Source organism: Tachypleus tridentatus, chromosome 2 (genome assembly GCF_004210375.1).
Source record: "Tachypleus tridentatus isolate NWPU-2018 chromosome 2, ASM421037v1, whole genome shotgun sequence".
Lineage (NCBI taxonomy): Eukaryota > Metazoa > Arthropoda > Merostomata > Xiphosura > Limulidae > Tachypleus > Tachypleus tridentatus.
This window is the reverse complement of record NC_134826.1, coordinates 99,886,614-99,908,305: the sequence shown is the minus strand read 5'-3', so window position 1 is coordinate 99,908,305 and position 21,692 is coordinate 99,886,614. Positions and strand designations below refer to the sequence as shown.

Genomic DNA, 21,692 nt, shown 5'->3' with positions numbered 1-21,692 from the left:
TAATATTGCTTCAATGTGTTTATATAATGTTATTCAATAACAAGTAATACTCATATTCTCTTGGAAATAAGATAGGACTTCAGTTACAATTGTGTTGTTTATTAAAGATCTCATACCTGTAGAAAGCTTAGGTAGCTGAGCTGGAGACTTGTGCATTGATTAAAAAAAAATCTAAAAAATGTGATAGTTCAAATAAATTATTAAATACAAAAATTGGAAATATTGGAATGAGTATAGGATTCATTGTGATGTAAATAAAGAATTGGATCTTCATACAGTTGTGAAACAATCTTAAACATGAATTACAAATTAATAGAATAAATCACTTAACTTGTCAGTTTAATTCATTTTTAGCAGTAATATAAATTTACTTTACAAAATATCACTCTTGGGCTGAAAAGCGTGGGCACAAAGTAATAAAATAATCCTAAAAAATTTTTAATTTAGAAATTACCATGTTCGTTTTGTATTATTTTTCAAAAATATTCATTATTAACATTTCTTTCCAACCAAGCAAACACAATTTACATGGGGCTTTAACATGTCCATTTTGTTTGGAGTATGTTTTGTTTCTTGTTTTAGTTCAGATATTAATATGGTCTGCTCCTACTTGTAATAAGCTGAGTAGCAGAATTATGTGCATCTATTTTATTGCGAGTTTCCATAAACATGCTTTTTACAGAATTTACAGTATGAATATTCAAATTAGTTTTATAAGCACATCTGGCTTAAAAACAACAAAAAGATCTTTCTATAGCAAATATAGTTGTTTTAAAACTCCATAGTCAGATCATTTTTAATTTGCACACTATTTCTTCAACTTTTAACGTAAAATAAGAGAACAGAAATTCTGCTTCTTTTGAACATGTGCGTTTCAGTAAAAATGGAACCACATCTATGGATGATTCTTGAAAAAAAACAGTAGTAAATCATTTTTGTTGCACCCAAAATTAAATAAAATTTTCGATGTGGTATCAAGAAAGAAATCATATTTTAAATGTAACAATTTTAGCGTGAAGTCTGAAAAGTAATGGTTTACCATTTAAATAAATAAATTTAAAAAAAATATGGAAAGTTGTGAAGAATCTGTCAGAGTTACTTGCTACAGATTTGTCACTATGGTTACCACTTTAATAACCTAGGAATTATGATTGTAAATAACAGAATAACTTAGTAAAACAAGAGGAATTCTAACACAAAATATGAAATTACACCTCCACTGTGTATACCAGTTAAAATTTAAAAACTTAATTCAGTACAACTCCCCATGGTAATTACTTGGGTGATTAGTTACTTTTAAATAATAACTTGTGTATAACACTAATAACTGGTACCTCTTGTTAAATAAATAAAAGTATTTGCTACTGTGAGATAAGCCATTACTTAACTCTGTACAAATATCTTTAAATGCAGCTTTACATTCTTTATTAAACAAAACTGTTAAGCACACAACTGCTGCGAGACAAGAAGTTTAGTTTTTAAGTTAAATTGGAACAAGAAGTTGCGTCAGAATAGAAAGTACCATAGCATTTCAACATTAAAATTGTATAAAGATGTATTAATTATCCTGTTGTATAGTTTTTTCAGTTTTTACTTTGAATTATATCGAGAAAAAACAAAAGTTGTTTTCATTTGTCACACTATAAAAGGAAGTATTACTGTTCTCCAAAAGCTCTTCACTGTATTCACTACAGTTAAATATATTGGCTTTTGCTTTCAGGGACAACTCTGGTTAAATCAGTTTGTCCTTCAAACGTTAGTTACGAGTGCGTCCTCTGTAGTACAAATTGTTTTTACCGTTTGAAACTTAACGTCCACAGTACTTTTGGCGGCAAAGGACTTGGTCCCTTTATAGGTTCTCTGACTATTTCCCACACTAGTCGCGGAGCTCTCTGGAATGGAGGTGGGATAACGCATTCACCTGTCTCGAGATCAAGCTTTATTCTCTCACCATTTCTTAAAACTGTAGCATAGTTGCAGTAGGAGAAACTGGAAAAATACATTAAAGTGGCTTATGCAGAGTATTTGTAGAAGTAAATAAATACATTTATTTGTCATCAGATAATCATTATAGGCGTTAAGATAGTTTTTTTAAAACTTGTTTTTATTTGCTTTCATATATAATTAATATGTTCCTATGCAAATTTTTCTTACTCTTCGCGCCCACATTTTGCGCACTGGTTTGTGATACAGTGAAAGGTAGTTTCTCAAGATAAGATAACTGAAAAAACAGATTCATTAGTATTTTATGTGCCGAAAAACGACAAATCAAATGTTTGTTCGGAAGGTCATATACCTATTTAAAGCTTCAGTTTTTCGAATAAATCGCAATCATCATTCGAGTAAATGCTTTAGCAACCTAAAGCTAAATTAGATAAAGTTCTCAGCTCTAGATTTTCAGAAATTGTGCGAGACCAAGAAGTTATTTTTTAGGTATTTAAATTAAAACTAGAAAGCGTTATTCGCCCGTGTTTAATGTGAACATAAATAAAGGTATTTCATTTAAGGATAACATAAAAATTACATTTAAAAACCGTTGTAAGTTCGCCATTTCTGGAAAACGTTATCTAGTAAATAAAATGTTTAAACTGAAAATGTTTTAACACGTGCCCTGTGACCTTCTAGTGCAATGGTTCCCAACCAGGGGTGCGAGATAACAATTTTTCTTTTTCAAATGTTTTGTTTTTGTTTATATATCATTAAAAACTAATTATAAAAATTTGTTTAGGCCACCTTCACCTTTATTCTTAAATAAATAATTACCGTGAAGCGTGCGAGAACATTAAAATTGTTTAGAGGTGTGGGGCATAAAAAAGGTTGGGAACCACTGTTCTAGTGGTTCACATACCATAACATAGCAAATATAAAATTTCCTTGCGGTATTTGACTTTAGAATATTATGATTGCTTCTGGCACTTCAGGAATTTGGCACCAGAATATACAGTAATATGTTTTAAGAAAGCAGCTGACGTATTAAGTATCAATCAAACAAGCGTTACAAATAAAAACTGATGATTCACATGTTCTCAGTGTTATTTTTTGTTTGTTTTTAATGCTGAAACAATTTTACTTTCTTCATTTTACTTAGTTATTGTTAGTTACTACTATTTAAATAATCTGCGTTATTATGAACTGACTTATTCATATATGAATATACCGCAACTCGAAAAGAAAGCTTCAGAATTTATAAGTTCGAAAAATTCTCCAACAAAATATGATAAAGACTGTCGTTCCGGGAGTTAAGCAGTAAGTTTATGAACTTACAACGTTCAAATACGGAGTTTGATCCCCATGTTGAATAGGGCGCAGACAATTAATTGTGTAGCCTCGCGCTAAAACACAAATATCACTTCTCCATCAAACTCCCATTTAACTCTAGTGATTTAAAGAAGAATATTAAACAATGGCGTCCGAACAAACCTTAAAGGGTCTGTAATATCGACGTTAGATGAAGATGAAATAAGAAAGGGTAGTATTAGAGTTAAAAGTAGTGAACTTAATTCTAAAGACTTATATTCAGCAACAGATTTCAGCACTTGGCTTACGTAAACGAAGAACTACTGGAGGGAGGGAAAACAAACGGAATAAAGAAGGATATTGCTTGTGAAGTTCAGAGATGTTTATTGTTCAGTGATTTCTTGACATGACATGTGGATAGAATAGTTCGTGGGGTAAATATGGAGAAACGAGTAAGATTATGCTACCCTGATACACAGGTGGGAGACATAACTGACAGAGCAAGAGATATAATGAAGAGGACTGGCAACGATACAATTTTTGTTCTGCACGTAGTGACTAACGATATAGAGCAGAGTAAGTCACAGAAGCTGATTAATAATTACAAGGGGTTGATAAAAGCATTTTTAAATAAAGGTCGTAAATTAATTGTATCAGGGATACTGCCAAGAATATACAAGAACAAGAAGCAGAGAAAGAAGTAAAAGTAGGAAAAGAAACGTACTCACCATCATACCCAAAAAGAATATGACATCAATGGAAACCAAAAGAAAAGCACAAAGTTTGGTTAAACCCAAAGAACTGGAGATAGGTGTAAATGTAAGAACTATAGCTAAAGGTGGCATCTTGGTGGAAGTAGAAAAAAAGTAAGATGAATTTACTTAAAAGATGCACTATTAAAAGTAAAGGATTTAGAAGTAACTTTGATGAAAATGTACCTAAAAAGAGATATCCACAAATAATTATTTATAATATAGATGATGATATGAGCGATCAAGAATTTGGTACTAGTATTAAGGAACAAAATTCAAACATATTTTAAGGAAATGATGTAATCATTGTTAATAAGAAATTTAAAACATTCAGAGGATTCAATTATATAGTTACAATTGATCCAAAAAATTGTTACAATTTAGTAAAAATAAACGAAATGGGTGAAGATATGGATTTAAAGAATATGTAAAACCCACAATTTGTTATTATTGTGGAAAATTTGGGCATTTTGCTAAATATTGTAAAAATGTTACTACCTGTTTCAAATGTGGACAAGAGGGACATCAATATAAAGATTGTGAAAAACCCGTATTTTGTATAAATTGTTATAATCATAATAAGAAATTTAATACACAATTTGATGTGAATCATTCTTATAAGGATTATGATTGTAGGATTTATCTTAAAGAAATGGATCGATTAATTTCACGTAATGATTATGACTTGTGTTATAAATTCTTTTCTTTTTTTGTGTCGTATTAATTTGGCTGTGGCGCGAGCAGCCAATCTTCAGTTAAACCAAGATATCCTACAAAGAAATATGGATATTATTTCCATAAATATATAATAATAATAAATTTATTAAGCAATAAATTAGACACAAAAAATCAAATATCAATATAAAAACCATCAACAAAGAGTTAACTCGTCCTGTGATGGTTAAACACATAATAAAGTAAAATCAAAACTTACAGAATCAATATAAAGTTCCCAGAATATTATCATCAATATTTAAGATCCATTGTTTTAAGTATTTCTTTTGATTAACACGATTAATAGAAGATCTTATACTATAAGGAATAAAATTATGAATACGAGGTGCCAAATAAAGATATTGATGAAGTGTAACTGTTTTACGTGGTGTGGGTACATTAATTGGAAAAAAAGATTGAAGTCGTGTAAAATATGAAGTGACTTTAAAAGGCCTATTAAAAGAAACATGCAATGTAGATAAAGCTAAAAATATAAATAAAGTTTATCATATGAAAGAGGGAGTTAAATTTACTGAAATCGGTATCAAGCCTATGAGTAAAATAAGAGAGAAAACACTTTTTTGCAACTTGTGAATAGGAATTAAAAAAGTCTTATATGTGCCACCCCAAATTGAAATACAATATTGTAAGAAAGATTGAAAGAGAGCATAATATACACTTAACAAAATATGATAAGGAGCACAATGACTAAGTTCAAAATTAGCATAGAACTATATTTTAATTTATTAACTAAAGAATTAATATGAAATTGCCAATTTAATTTTCGATCTAAAATAATTCCTAAATATTTAACAGAGGAAACTTGAGTCAATTTGGGACACTTACAATTAGGGTAAGTATAACAATCACTAGAATGATAAAAAATAGAAGGAAAAGCTGGAATGACACCATAAAGGTTAAACTGAAGAAGAAAAGATTTAGATATATTTAAGGATAAGCCATTACAGAAAAGCCAATTTTTAATTTTATTAAGATCACTAGAAATAATGGCTTCATTAATTAGATTTGGCTTACTATAAACAACAGCAATATCATCGGCATAGGCTTGGATATCTCCAAAAAACTGTTGGTAAAGAATATCATTTATATAAATGAGAAATAATAAAGGGCCCAGAACAGAACCTTGTGGTACTCCAACATTATTTGTAAGCCAATCACTATAATTATTATGGATACAAACGGTATTATTTTGAGGAAAATAGTTCATTTCTCTGAAAGTATGAAAATTGTTTTTTTGTTGTGATGTCTCTGAGGCAGGGATTATTATTAATAATAAAAATATTAATTATTATGTTTTATGTTGTACAAACAATTTAGTTGGTATTAGAATTACTTATGAAAATTTTATTATGATTGTGATTAGTATTTACTGCTCCCCGTCTGGAGTCATTGATGATGACCTTAATATGTTACAAAATTTTATCAGAAAGTATAATAAATGAAATTATTTTAATTTTAGGCGATTTCAATGCTAAGTCAGAAGCTTGGGGCCAGAGGCCGCTTGATGATAGGGGGTTTTCAGTTACTAACTTTATGGATTTAAATGAAATTATATTACTTAATAATTTGGACTCAATACCAACTTTCTTCTCAATTAGAGGGGAAGTTGGATTGATTTGGCAATGATAAAGTATAATAACGAATTTGATATTCATTTTGAAGTTACAGATTATATTACTACTAGTGATCATAATATGACAGAATTGCAATTTTCAAATTTTGATATAAAAAATAAATAATAATGAATTTATAAATATAAATAAATTTAATTGGTTCGATTTGAAAGTAGAAATAAGAGAATATATAAATGAGATTAAAGATTAGATAACCAACAAAGATAATATTGACAATTATTTAATAAAAATTACAAATAAAGTTAAAGAAATATGTTTAAGCAATTTGAGGAATAAGAATAATATAAAGAATTTTAGATACAAACTAGCTTACTGGTGGAATACCAAGCTAAAGATCTTCAGGAGTAAAGTGAGAGCCTTATGGAGAAGATTTCAAAAGACTAAAGTTATTAATTTAAGACAGTATTATAAATTGGAATATAGGAAACAGCAAGCAAAATATAAAAGGTTAATTATTTTCACTAAAAAAGAAGCTTTAAGAAATTATATTACAAGTATTACTGGTAATAATATTTTTGGTATTCCATACACAACTATCATGGATAAAAAGAAGAAATATTTACAAATTAATGAAATAAAAGATAAAGATGGGAATATCACCAAAAATAGAAATGAAGCTGTAAATGAAATTCTTAATTATCATTTTCCATGGGTGAATCATGATCAAGTGGTCTCTGGAATAGGTTTTTGCGATGAGATACAGAATAATAATGATATTGATGTGAACATAAATAAAGATAATATTACAGAGTATGAAATTAATAAAGTAATGGGGGAGATGGAGGAAAATAAAGCTCCTGGATATGATAATTTAAAAATGCCTATAATAAAAGAAAAATATTTTGCTAATAAAAATTGGTTTATTAAAGAATTCAATTCTTTTTATAATAATGGTATTTTTCCGTTAGTTTGGAAAAAGGCTAAGGTGACTCTCATCCATAAAAAAAAGGTAAGGATAAAATGATTCCTAGTAGTTAGGCCAATATGTCTTTTGCCCATTTGGGGTAAAATATTCAATAAGATTTTGAAATATAAGTTGACTTACTTTATAGAGAAATATAAATTAATTGATGACGCACAATATGGTTTTAGGAGCAAGAAATCTACTATTCATGCATTACAGAAACTTAAATATTATGTTTATGAAAGTATAAATAATAAGTGCATTGCATTATTAATTTCTTTGGATTTTAAAAATGCTTTTAACTCAGTGGACATCATGATCTTAATAAAAAACATTTAAATAATCTAAAAATACCTTTGAAATTGAAAAAGGTCATTATTGATTTTATTCAAAATAGAAGTTTTTATTGAAAGTATAAGTAAGAAATATAAGAAGGGGATTCCACAAGGATCTAGTTTGGGTCCTATTCTGTGGAATCTTTATATTGATGGAATGTTAAAATTAAAGAGTACAAATAATACAAACATACAAGCATTTGCTGATGACACCATGCGAGCAAAAACTTCATACCAATTTACGTCTTTGTCTGAGGATATATTAAATAAGGTTAATAACTGGATCGTAGATAATAAATTAGAACGTAATATAGATAAATCAAATTTCATTTTAATTTATAAGATAAGAATATCACACATATACCTTCAATTACTATTAGTAATAAAAGAATTAAATTTACTAAAGAGTTGAAATACTTAGGTATTATAGTTGACGTGAAATTAAACTGGTTATCGCATCTTAGTTTTGTTAAAAGTGAAATAGTTAATGTTATTCAAAACTTAAAGCGGAATTCAAGAGCCACTTGGGTCTTGAAACCAAAAATTTTGAAAGATATTTACATACTAAGTATAGAAAAAATGATAACATAAGGATATGAAATATGGTTTAAATAAGAAAGAAATATTTTCCTAAAAATTATTTAAATTAGGAATTTAAGAATTTATTGTTAAATGCGGGAGCAGTAAATGGTATTAAATGTATTATTACTGATGTATTGGAAAAGTTATGTTGAAATTTGTTTTATTTGTTTGTGTTTGTACTTGATGTCATATATTGTAACAATCTTGTAAGTTGTAAAAAAAAAAAGCTTTATTATTATCATTGTTAGAATTATTGTAAAAAATAGTATTATTATTATTGTTAGAATTATTGTAAAAAAAATTTATTATTATTATTGTTAGAATTATTGTAAAAAGAAAATGTTGAAATTTATTTGACTTTTATTGGATTTTGTTTGTTACCAAGCAGGTAACTCGTATAATACATTGTAATACTTTTGTATAAAGAAAAAAAAAAAGGGATTTGGCAACAAATCTAGTTGGAGGAAGTCTCATTTTGTAATGTTAGGTTTTATTAGTTTGATTTGATCTACTGGCCGGGTTCGTGATATTAACATTGGAGTGATTAGTGAGCAGTATTGCTTTGCATCGGCTTAATCAGTTTTCGAATACCCCGTAAGGGGTGGGTCGATAGCATTTTTAGTTACTCCAAACATTTTCAGCCTTGGGGGCGTTATAATGTACGCTCAATCCCACTATTCGTTAGTAAGAGAGTAGTGTAAGAGTTAGCAGTAGGTGGTGATGACTAGTTGCCTTTCCTCTATTCTTACACTGCTACATTAGGTACGGCTAGCGCTATTAGCCCTTGTGTAGTTAAGCGCGAAATTCAAAACAAACAATTAAATTATGTTTTTATACAGTTTTTACTAATGAAGAGTTAAGTAGTATCCCTTATTTTTACAAAAAGATTCAAATCATTTAGGGGGTCATGAAAAGAAAAAGGTCTTAGTGTAATGGTCAATCAGTTTCTTAAGCCATTCAAGCAATGTACTATCGGTATTGGTAGAACAAATACAATTTTAGATTGTATTTACAGAAATATTGAATACAAGTCTAAAGAAGTTACAATTTTATTGTATAGGTTAGGCCATATTTGGAGTATTGTGTTCACTCTTGGGCTCTTTACATTGGGAAAACTATTGACTTGTTGGAAAGAGTTCAGAGAAAAGTTACTAAAATAGTACTTGGGATGGAGAGGTTGTCATATGAGGAAAGATTAGAATTCTTAACATTGTTTTATCTAGAAAAAGGAGATGTTACAGGGGTTCTGATTGAAGTGTTTAAGATTGTAAAGTGGAACTGTAATGTTGATGCATCAACATTTTCATATTTAACAGCGAGAATTATAGAACTAGGAGACAAATATAGATGTAAGAAAGGTAGAAGCCGTCTTCAGCTAAGAAAATTTTATTTTTCAAATAGGGTTGTTGGCCAATGGAATGGGTTACGTTCGGATGTTGTGGAAGTAGTAAATTTGAATGGAGATTAAAAGAAAGCTTGATTGTTTTTTGGAATTTCGCACAAAGCTACTCGAGAATTATCTGTGCTAGCCGTCCCTAATTTAGCAGTGTAAGGCTAGAGGGAAGGCAGCTAGTCATCACCACCCACCACCAACTCTTGGGCTACTCTTTTTACCAACGAATAGTGGGATTGACCGTCACATTATAACGCCCCCACGGTTGAAAGGGCGAGCATGTTTGGCGCGACTGGGATGCGAACCCGCGACCCTCAGATTACGAGTCGCACGCCTTACGCGCTAGGCCATGCCAGGCCAGAAAGCTTGATAGATACATAAATGAGAAGAGCTGGCTTCAATTATTTAAAATTTATTTACTAGTTTTAGTTTGGCTTAGAGGGTAGGGGAAACCTAAACAATATCTTAAGTTATAATAACCCACTAACATTGAGAAGTTATTTTTTGACACTGAAGAGAGGCACGTTTGCTTATAAAATTAAACATTACTTTTTAATAATTAGATGGCCCGGCATGGCCAAGCGTGTTAAAGGGTGCGACTCGTAATCTGAGGGTCGCGGGTTCGCATCCCAGTCGCGCCAAACATGCTCGCCCTTTCAACCGTGGGGGCGTTATAATGTGACGGTCAATCCACTATTCGTTGGTAAAAGAGTAGCCCAAGAGTTGGCGGTGGGTGGTGATGACTAGCTGCCTTCCCTCTAGTCTTACACTGCTAAATTAGGGACGGCTAGCACAGATAGCCCTCGAGTAGCTTTGTGCGAAATTCGAAAACAAACAAACAAACAATAATTAGACAAAAATATGATATAATACAAGCGCTTGTCGATATCTTCGCTGTATTCACAGTGTGAATCGAATCAAACACTGCTTCCTGTAGCGTTACAAACTCTCACGGTTATTACTGAGCTACTACAGGATCTTGATGAGTAATACTAATTTACCAATAACTTGAATATTTTTATGGACAATATTTAATTTTTATATTGTTGATTACGAACATTTTACTTTGTGTAATCAAGGAAATGCCTTATAAATCAATTTTGAAAATAATTTAAAGAATTTATTCAAAAACCTCGCAATTAGTAAGTTCTCAGAAAAAATACAAATTGTTCATTTGAAAAAATAAACTTAACTTATTTTTAAATTTCAGAATTTGTTTAAAAAGTGTTCATGAAAAACTACAAACAGATATCTGCGCATAGCTTTCAGTTTTTGACCTGATAGAATATAGGGAATGTAATTAGATAGTCAACAGTAACCTGTATCAACCAATTTTGCAGCATTTGGAAACGAAATGAACCTTCGGATTCAAACTCTAGCATGCCGATCACTGGATCACAATAAACAGTTTCAGTAGTTCCATTTTATAATGGCGTTTATATTTTGTTTACTCTTTAAAATGTAGTTTAATGTCACTTAAGGAATTTGTTGTACAAGTGGGAAATAAATGAACCCTAACTAGCGATCACGCCGAATGGGCGCAAATCTTTAAGTCTGAGATTGAATTTTAACGTAGTGTACGTTTGCTTTTCTTTTTAAATTTTGTCAGAATTGTTCTGTCATATATCTATGGTGTAGCAGTAATTTCAGTTAGCTTACATATTTCCAAATGAGTCTGTGATGGAGACTTTGTCCACTTTCCATTCATCTAGTCCGCTGTAGATCCATCCTTTGTACTTGGTATACAATAGGCTTATTCTGCTTATATTAGTCAATAATGGATGAGTGACCACGATACCTCGGATACTTTCACTGTCTTGAATCTCATGGGAATCCCTAGAAATATGTTCATAAAAATTACTTTGTGTATTTGTATAATCATAACAGTATGTTACTTCTTAGAATTACGAATTTCTTAGAAACCCTAAACTAAAGTAACTGATACAATGGAAAATAATGAGAAACGCTTAACACTATTATAAGTATCAACAAAACACTGAAAATATATTTTCAAAGTATAAGTGTTTAAAGAACATTAATCGTAGGTCGGGTCTTAAAAGTGAACATTTCTTTTACCCAGCATTTGTAATGACAAATCAAGGCTGCGTAAATAAAAAGATTAAACCGTAAAATTTCATATTTATTAATACGATTCCTTTAGGAAATTCTCTAAACACTTTTGCAATGTTAGAAGTGTTGTCGTTTTTGTTTGTATATATACCGACAATATATCAAACCCAATTTAGTGGATTATTTTCAAACAAGGGTGTTGATTGCAATAAATTTTCTCATAATTCAACGATAGTTACATTTTATATTGAGCTTAAAGAATGGAGAAAACCAACCACAAAACATTTAACAATAAATAAATATAGTTACATTTTTTTCCCTCCCCTCGCTAGAAACCGGCTTTGAAATTCGTGGTGGAAAAAGCACGAATAGCGCTTTATGCTTAAACTACTAACAAACATTTTTATTAGCTATACTTATGTCACACCATGGTTATTCATGATTTTAACCATTATATACTAATTACAAAAAAACATGAATAAAATATATTCTATTTTCAAATATAATTATTATTGATTTTCTAACAACTCCGCTAAGTGGTGTTCTCAGGACTGCATGGAATAAATTAATTTTGATCGCATTTTCTCTTTAGTTTATGGGTGGGGCATTAAACACACATATACAAACCATATCAACACATATACATGTATCAGTTGCATAGAAATGAGCAGCATTACACTCACCAAAATGAGCGAATTCATAAAAAATAGTTTTGAGAACCTATTCTTCAGGGTTTCTGCACAGAAAACTGGAATACTTTCCATGACTTTCTTTTACTACATTTAATTATTTTTCATGAATTATCTATCCATTTATTAATGACTTTCCAGGAATTTACATACCTCAAAACACACATATGTAGTAAAAATACCCAAAATAGACTTAGCGACATATACATTTATTAAAGTCAAAATTCAAGAAAAATTAACATCAGTATAAAAAAATTAGAACATCAAAATAAGTCAATATCTACTAAGTTAAAGCACATCGACTCATAATATGACGTCTCTCTGACATTTTCTGCCCTCGAGGGGTTGAGCAGATAGCCCGATGTGGCTTTGCTATAAGAAAACACACTGACATTTTCTGACATCTTTTTAAGTACAATTCAAAACATCAAAACATGAAAATAACAATCAAAGTGTTCACCTCAAGTTATTAAATTCAGTACTATCGTCTAAACTATCTAACTTACAGGACAACAACGCATAATGTGATGCCTTTCTGACATTCTTACAGTAATGTTATTCAAAAAGTCAAAACAAGAAAACAATAACAGTCAAAACTTTTACCTCAAATGACGAGATTCGATATTATTTGATATTTTTTTTATTCAGTCTTCAGTTATTCCTCTAAACTGCTGATTGCATTTATATTTTAAAGCTTCAAGAGTCAAACAGTAACGTAACAGTCATTATGTTACAATCAAAAACACTCCAAGGTCATTGTTATAACATCATTGTGATAGACTGGATTTAACATATCAAAACACTTTGTTTCAGTTCTTTCTCTAATTTTTTGGTTGCAATATCCAAACTATATATTTCATCTTCCTTTTTAGTAGCGCCTGTCTTAGTGCATTAGATTCTACAATTAATGAATTATATGTGCAAAAACGGCTCGTTTGGGTTGAGAAAATATTTTACTCAGAAGAGCGAACAACGTTTCGACCTTCTTCGGTCATCGTCAGGTCCACAAAGAAAGAGGTAACTGACCGGAAGCTGACCACATCTTTGAAAGGGGTTGTGTAACTGAGTGTCGGAATGTAGAGGGCGGTATTAGATGTTTGAATATATAATTTTATTTATTTTATTATATTAATATAGGTATAAAGGCGTTCCTTTATATTGGTTTATTTTGGGTTTAAGTTGTTGTATAAGTAAGGCTTCTTTAATTTTGCGTTTGTTTATGTTTATTTCTTTATTTAGTATTTGAGTGTTTTCTATGGTTATGTTGTGTTTATTTGACTTGCAGTGTTCGAAAACGTGTGAAGGTGACTTTATGTTCTTTGAATCTGGTTTCCATTTTCCTACTTGTTTCTCCAATATAGAAGTCGTGGCAGTTATCACATTGTATTTTGTAAATAATGTTAGTGTGGTATTTGTCAGTGTAGTTTTTACATAGTATAGGCCTCAGTTTTGTGCCTGGTTTTTGAATAAATTTGGTATTAACTGGAATGTCATATTTTGTTACTAATTTTTCCAAATGTTGGTTATTTGTTTGCTGATGTCAGGAATATATAGTATACAGCAGTATATGGTTTCGTGATTTCTTGATTCGTGAGATATATTTACTTTTGTTAGTTGATTTTGCTTTCTGTCTATGTGTGTGCGTGTAATGTTTTCTACGGTTTGTGGAGGAAACTTATTGATGTTGATGAAGTATTGTTTCATTTTGTCTAATTCATCGTTAATTTTATCTAGTGAGCATAGTCTTATGGCTGTGTTTATTTGGTTTCTTAGTATGCTGAGTTTTTGTTTTGTTTCATGTGCTGAGTCCCAAGGAATGTATAGTCCAGTATGGGTGATGTTTCGGTGGATTTCTGTTTTGAATTGTGTGTCGGTTCTTGTAATTTTGAGGTTAAGAAACGATATTTGATTGCTTTCTTCCTGTTCACATGTGAAGTTAATGTTGGGATGTATAGAGTTAATGTGATTGAAAAAATTAAGTATGTGTTCTGTAGATTTGAATCCTGCAATCGTGTCATCTACATATCTGTACCAGTGTAGTGGTGGATGTAATGCTGTGTTAATTGCTTGTGTTTCAACTTGTGTCATAAAAATATTGGCTAGAACTGGTGATACTGGGTTGCCCATGCTTAGGTCATTTGTTTGTATATAGTTGTGGTTGTTGAACATGAAGTTTGTCTTTATCGTGGTGAATTCTATGAGGGTTGCTAACTGGTTACTGGGAATGTCTATAGTTGGGTTAGGGTCTCGGATATAGAGTTCTAAGGCTATCTTGCAGGCTTCAGTGGTTGGAACTTCTGTAAAGAGGGATATAACATCGAAACTGGCCATTAAGGCTTTATGATTAAGTTGATTAAGATTAGACTTGAAATTAAAAGAGTCTTTGATGAATGAGCTGGCTGATGTTACACATTTGGAGAATGCCCATCCTATGTATTTACCAAGATTGTAATTAAACGATTCATATATGGACATTATTGGTCGTAATGGACAATCTGGTTTATGAGGTTTGGGGATGCCGTATATTTGCGGTGTGCATGAGTCGGTTTTACGTAGGTAGGAATAAAGTATTTTGAAATTGTGTTGGCTTTTTTCATTTGTAGTAGTAATTTGTTCAGTTGCGTCTCGTGTGTCTTTGTTGGATTTGTATGTATTGGTTTAAATTTGTTCGTGTCTGATAGGATGTTATTCATTTTTTGGATGTATTCATTCGTGTTCATTATGACTATAGCGTTACCTTTATCTGCTTTTATAATTTATGTTTTTGTCTTGTTTTAGGTTTTTAATGGAATTAATGTCTCTTTTTGTAAGGTTGTTTTTTAGTTTTCTGTTTTGTGAAATTGTGTTGATGGTTTTGTGAGAAAATTTTTTGAAAAAATCGTTTAAGATGTTTTTAGGTGTTTCTGGAAAATATAAATTTGTAATTTTACCTGGGAAGTTTGGCTGTTGGATGTCAATAAAATTATCTAAAGTTGTCTTCTTTCTGTTGGTTGTTTCCTTGTTTTTGTTCTCTGTAGAAAGTATCACAAGTCTCCTGGCTAGGTCTTCTAAACATGTTTTGATTTCTATGGTTGGAATGTACCTAGGTGCTATTGCGAAGTTGAGTCCTTTGTTAAGTAGATGTACCTCGTCTGTGTTTAATTGTCGGTCGGATCTGTTAATTATGAGGTTAGTCAACGGTTTGGTGTCTTTTCTGTTGTTTGCATCTTAGTTTTTCTAGTTTTTTTTTTGTTGTGGCAGATCTTTTTGTCTCTGTCCTTCTTAGTATTGATTTGGTTTATGTTTCGTTGTATAAGTCCGTAAATCTCTGGTTTAATGCAGCATGCCAGTTGATGGTCTAGGTTCATTTTTTGTTTTTGTAAGTCATGTAGTTCTTTGTATTTTGTGTTCAACATGGCTTTAAGTAGTTTTTTCTGTAAATTTTGGATAATGTTTGTGTATGTATTAAATTTTTTTGAAAGCTTTACCTTTACAAAATTAGGGGTTAGTTGTTCCTTTCTACATTGTTGAATAAAATTCAACAATTTATTCAACAATTTTTTAACAAACACCACATCAACATTATTTACAAATTACAATGTGATAACTGACACGACTTCTATATTGGAGAAACAAGTAGAAAAATGGTAACCAGATTCAAAGAACATAAAAAGTCACCTTCACACGTTTTCGAACACTGCAAGTCAAATAAACACAACATAACCATAGAAAACACTCAAATACTAAATAAAGAAATAAAAATAAACAAACGCAAAATTAAAGAAGCCTTACTTATACAACAACTTAAATCCAAAATAAACCACTATAAAGGAACGCCTTTATACCTATATTAATATAATAAAATAAATAAAATTATATATTCAAACATCTAATACCGCCCTCTACATTCCGACACTCAGTTACACAACCCCTTTCAAACATGTGGTCAGCTTCCGGTCAGTTACCTCTTTCTTTGTGAACCTGACGATGACCGAAGAAGGTCGAAACGTTATTCGCTCTTCTATGTAAAATATTTTCTCAACCCAAACGAGCCGTTTTTGCATATAAATTTCTCAACAAGTGGGTTTCTCGACATCACTGATAATTAATGAATTCATTTTCCGATTGGATTCTGCCATTATAAATGTTGGGTCAGCATTGTCTATCAAGGCAGTTACGTTTTCTTGTAGTCTCTGCTTTTTAGTTGCAGTTTCACTTAGTTGATCCTCGATGGCTTTTCGTTTCTAGACCAAAAGCAGTACTTAAATTTTCCGTTTCTCATCTTCTAGATGCTGTCTGTATTTTTGTCTTGCTTCTGCATTCGTCAGGAGAGCTGATGTTATTTTGAAATTAGACATACTACCAATCGAATCAATATGCTCTATCACTCTCCTCTGGGCAACTAGAGAAACCTCTTGCATGTTCTCAACTACAAATTTCTTTTATTCATGGAGAACCCCCGCTTTGCAATAGCTTGTTCATGAGATTGAATTAGTAGAAGCTTAAAAACTTCCCAAACTGTTGAACTCTAACATGAACTTTTCTTTCTTGCATAATTGTGCAGGAACAAAGCCACTGACTCATTCTTCAATGGATCATAATCTATAAAATAATGGCGGTCAGAACTGGGTAAGGTTGTTGTACTGTTCATAAAGTCACACTATTCTTATCCCTTCATCCAGATAATGTAGTTCAATTAGTTTCTATAACTGAATTTTGAAGTGATGTTTGTATAAATCTGGATTATTAATAATTTTTACTAGGATTGAGATAATCAAAATATCAAACAAATGTAGGGATGATCGGTGTTTTCTCAATTAAATGTTTCACAACAATGTACAAAAGTTCCTTACATATGGAACTGCATGACTGATAAATCTGAAACATCCTGCATGTTTTGGTATATAGACTGGGTTTTAAACCCAAAATTATTCTTCCTGTAGTTGACATGATTACTAGACTCTTGCACGTCTATTTTTAGTAGCTTTATAACACTTGAGCTGGCAGTATGTAAAATGTAATCTGAAATAAATCGTCTCATCAATTTCTTGATACATTGTTCAAGATGACCACAGAGAAATGGTGCCAAAAGACGTGAACTCTGAAATATCTTCATAAATGGTGTCATAGTACTCGCTATGGTCTCAAAGAATCTTAATCGAGCCATTATAAACTTATTTGGCACTGCCTCTTTGACACTAAGATATGACTGGTTAGAAGGTTCATTCTTCTTTCCTTGCATAGTTTTAATAATACATTTAATTACATTTAGTCACATCTCAATAGCTCTCGCAGCAACAGGTCTATTTTCGAGCCCACGATGGAAAAAAAAACTGACTGTGAAGACTGATGATCCAATAGTAGTTACTTAGTCATCCCTTCATGCTGTTCTATCTTTGAATATCCAGTATAGGGCTTAAACTAGTTTAGCTGCACCAAAATGACTTTTCACAACCATTTTTAAAGTATACTTTCTGATAGATTGTTTAGGCAGAGTATTCATGATGAAACTTTGCAAACGAAAGGCTGAAGACTTTCGGAACGTCATCCTTTTACACCTGTGTCTCCACAACAGGCAATTGCCGTCCATTCTACAAAGTTTCATCATCTTTAAAGGAGTTGTTAACTATATGAAGGCCATAGCTTCTAATGTTTATTAGTCAATGCGATGCAGTCTCAAACTCTTTACTACTTTATTTTATCACATAGTAAGGAATGCAGCTTACAGTTCACTGTTGGTCCATCCATGGAAAGTTGGGTAATTTTCTTTATTCCAATGTTTGACATGGATTTCAAATAACACTGTCAGCAAGGTAAAGTAATATGATAAACGCAATCGTCAATAGGATCCCAGTATCCATCATGAATGTCCACTTAAGTCTTATTCAAACTGCTGTTGTGAGATTCATCGAACATGAATAAAATTTTGTTCACTTGTTTCAAGCGTGTAACCAAATGATTATCAAAATATGGGCCAAGTCCAAAGCCTGCAAGGGAAGCACACTTGTCTTCATCACATATGAATTTTTGAGTTATGTGCTGTCAGGAAACATTTGTTTAAACGTTTCAGATATGTCATTACAACTGTTGTAGCTGAAGTGGGATTTCATACATTTTACAACCCGAATAACTATGGTCCTAAGTACATCTGTAGAAGAAATGTTCTCAGTTATATTAGCTTACTTGTACTGGTACTTGGTTTGTCTTGACTTAAAAATAAACTAATGCGTAGATTGTTGTTCATATGTTTCATGTTATTTTTATGCTTTTTCCCATCCATGTATGATTTAATGGCAGGTTCATCCATGCTCCCAAGGTTAAAAGTCTTTTTACATACGCTTCAGCGTGCCATACGAGAGCTGTTCAAAAAATACGCGAACTGACGTCATAAAACAAAATGTACTTTATTCAGAAGTTACAGGCCTCGGACTCCTTCAAAGTACTCTCATCCCCAACGCACACACTTATCCCAACGGTGTTTCCACTTGTTGAAACAATCCTGGTACGCTTCTTTCGTAATGTCCTCCAGCTCCTTCGTCACATTTGCCTTAATCTCGGGAATCGTCTCAAATCTTCTTCCTTTCAAGGGTCTTTTGAGTTTGGGGAACAAGAAAACATCGCAAGGAGCAAGTTCAGGTGAGTAGGGGTGGGGAAGAACAGTGATTGAGTGTTTGGCCAAAAACGCACGAGTTCTGAGGCACAAATTTCGCAGCAACGCGGTGCATCTTCAATTTTTCGGTCAAAATCTCGTAACAAGATCCAACTGATATCCCAAACTCTTCAACAAGCTCCCCGATAGTCAGACGTTGATTTGCCTGCACCAGGGTGTTGATTTTGTCAACGTGTGAGTCGTCAGTTGACGTGGAAGGACGTCAAGGACGCTCATCATCTTCAATGGACTGTCGACCATCCTTAAAACGTTCATGCCACTTGAAACATGCCGTACGCTTCATAGCAACATCACCGTAAGCCGTGTTAAGCATACCAAAAGTTTCAGTCGCAGATTTTCCAAGTTTAACACAAAATTTCACAGCAAGTTGTTGCTCCTTCAGGTCATTCATTCTGAAATCCGCCAAACGAAAAAATCGCACTTCACTTAAAACCGCGTAGCTAATACACAAATGAAGATATTTGCAATCGGGAAATGGCGTCGTAATCAGCTGATCTCTGCGAACCTAGCGACACCAAGCGGATTCCCCTGGAACCAATATATATTTGTATACACTGGCTCAAGCTGTGTTCTATAGAGTTCATTTTTGTTCCAGTTCTCCTGACATTTCCAATTACCCGGCATGATGTGAAAATAATTCAAAAAACAGAATTAGTGTGATTATCATACAATATCAGGAGTTCCAGAACTTCAAGTGGTTCTTTCCATGTATGTAGCCATTTTCATACATCTTGAACAGTGCACAGCAAAATAAGTCTGACACAAAGGTGAACACAACTATGAAACGAAATTGTTCTATATAAATTTATCACTGATTGGCCAGCTTTAGGGAATCCTGCACTTCTCAAATAATTGCCTCACTTTTATTCAGAAAGTGATTAAATAAGAGTATGATGAATTCTGATTGGCTAAATAACACATCGCCACATTTAGATTTCAGCTTTGTCTGGAGAGATTAGCGCTGAACGTTGCCGATGTTCTTAATGGTATTTACTCACGTTTTTGTTAAAATGTAAAATTTAATGGCTTAACAATACCATTTTCAAATTCCATGATTTTCTAGGTTTTCCAGGAACCGAGGGGAATCCTTGTTCTTCCGCTTACCTCACCCATTTTCACTACCCTAATATTCTAAACAATTTTTGTTGTCTGGAGCACAGGGTAACAAAAATTGTCATGGTAGCTTGGCACAGTCTAAAAATTCCAACACTTATGATGGTTTCTATTGTAAAACAAAATGTTCACAAGAAAGAGCAGGCATTGCAGGGTGAAAGCTTGAAACACTCATGGCCAAATAATGTTACAAGATATGAACAATGAATGAGGTTCAACACTTCATCGCAATAATGTCCAGTAAAGCAGGTGGCAACTAGTGAGATTAGATTTGGTTTATTCTGAATTTCTCGCAAAGTTGCTCGAGGGCTATCTGCATAAACTGTCCTTAATTTAGTATTGAAAGACTAGAGGGAAGACAGCTACCTACTGCCAAATCTTGATATATTCTCTTATCAACGAATAGTGAGATTGATAATCACTTTATAACGTCCGCACGTCAGAAAAGGCAAGCATATTTGGTGGTACGGGGATTCGAATCGCCCTAACTACCTGGCCATGCTGGGTAGTGAGATTAGGAAAGTGGTAAAGAAGTTTCCAGAATGACAAAGCATTCTGAAAGCCGAATCATTTCATAATGGGTGTAGTCATATTTCTCTGGATTTGCAAACCTTCAGATTTCTGTGAGAAGACAAGGACATTCCACAAATAACACATTTATAATTATATTCTAATGTATAGTGGCAGGATCTTACTCTATTTTGATATTTATCAGTTGTTCTAAGTGAAGTCTTCACTTTGGTATCAAAATTATTTCTGAACTAAATTATTATTCACAAATTTTGTGTTAGCTATATTTGTTTTATTATATATAGTACTATAAATTATTTTTTTCTATTGGTTATTGTGTTGGACTTAATATTATAAATATTAAACTGTTTTGTGAAATTAGACATGATTTTCTTTTTTTATTTCGATTATATTTAACTTTTTTCAGATTGCAAAGTGTGAATATTCATGCTAGAACAGTGGTTCTTAACCTTGTTGGAGATACTGAACCCCGGAAGTTTCGTTGCATTCACTGAACCCTTCGTAATTGGAAAAATAAAATGATTTTTTCAAATTCAAAACATAAGTAGATATTTTATTAGTGCACAAAATGAATCATGCATCAGTTGCACACAATATCACTGTGTTCAAAGAATAAGACCCACAATACATGAATTTCACGCAAAAACAAAAACATGCACACCTGCGCACCAAAACCAGAGTTTTGTCTCAGCACGACTGGAGCTCCGTCCAAACAAACTGCAGAAACCATATCCCACGAAAGATCGTTGTCTCTGAAGAAGTTACCCACAAGTTTCTTCACGTCGGCTGCCTTAGTTGTTGTTGGAAGAGGCTTACAAAATAAAAAAAAAAAATTTATATCCTCGTTCTTCACATAGCGCACGAATACAACAAGCCAGCTTAGATTGGAAACGTCGGTGGTCTCGTCGAGTTAAAGGCTGAATTTTGCTGGGCTTGAAATCAGATCTGCAACTACTTGAGCCAAGATGGCATCGTTCATGTCATCTATTCTGCTGCTAATGTGGTCATTTGAAAGAGGAATTTAGGATAACTTATTTTCAGCAGCTTTTCCTAGCATGATATTCGCTA

General features: G+C 32.2%; 2 protein-coding genes across 2 annotated transcripts in view; one reads left to right on the top strand and one right to left on the bottom strand.

Moving 5' to 3' along the window:
- Positions 1 to 633: 633 nt before the first annotated feature.
- LOC143244680 (pancreatic triacylglycerol lipase-like) overlaps positions 634 to 21,692 on the bottom strand; it is a 66,917-nt gene continuing 45,858 nt past the window's right edge. The window contains exons 7-8 of the mRNA XM_076489777.1: positions 11,232 to 11,408; positions 634 to 1,989 (exon numbers count right to left, since the gene is read on the bottom strand). Of these exons, the coding sequence (XP_076345892.1) occupies positions 1,794 to 1,989; positions 11,232 to 11,408 (373 nt within the window). The 3' untranslated portion in view covers positions 634 to 1,793. The remainder of the gene's footprint in view (positions 1,990 to 11,231; positions 11,409 to 21,692) is intronic.
- Positions 3,678 to 8,270, top strand: LOC143236908 (uncharacterized). The gene is made up of 3 exons (XM_076475588.1): positions 3,678 to 3,813; positions 7,660 to 7,902; positions 8,004 to 8,270. The coding sequence occupies exons 1-3, from the start codon at positions 3,678 to 3,680 to the stop codon at positions 8,186 to 8,188; spliced, it is 564 nt and encodes a 187-aa protein (XP_076331703.1). The 3' UTR covers positions 8,189 to 8,270.

Coding starts and splice junctions, on each gene's coding strand:
- LOC143236908 (XM_076475588.1), top strand. CDS start 3,678: ATGGAGAAACGAGTAAGATTATGCTACCCTGATACACAGGTGGGAGAC. Junction 3,814..7,659: donor GACTAACGATATAGAGCAGA/GTAAGTCACAGA, acceptor TATTCAAAATAG/AAGTTTTTATTGAAAGTATA. Junction 7,903..8,003: donor CGTAGATAATAAATTAGAAC/GTAATATAGATA, acceptor AATTTACTAAAG/AGTTGAAATACTTAGGTATT.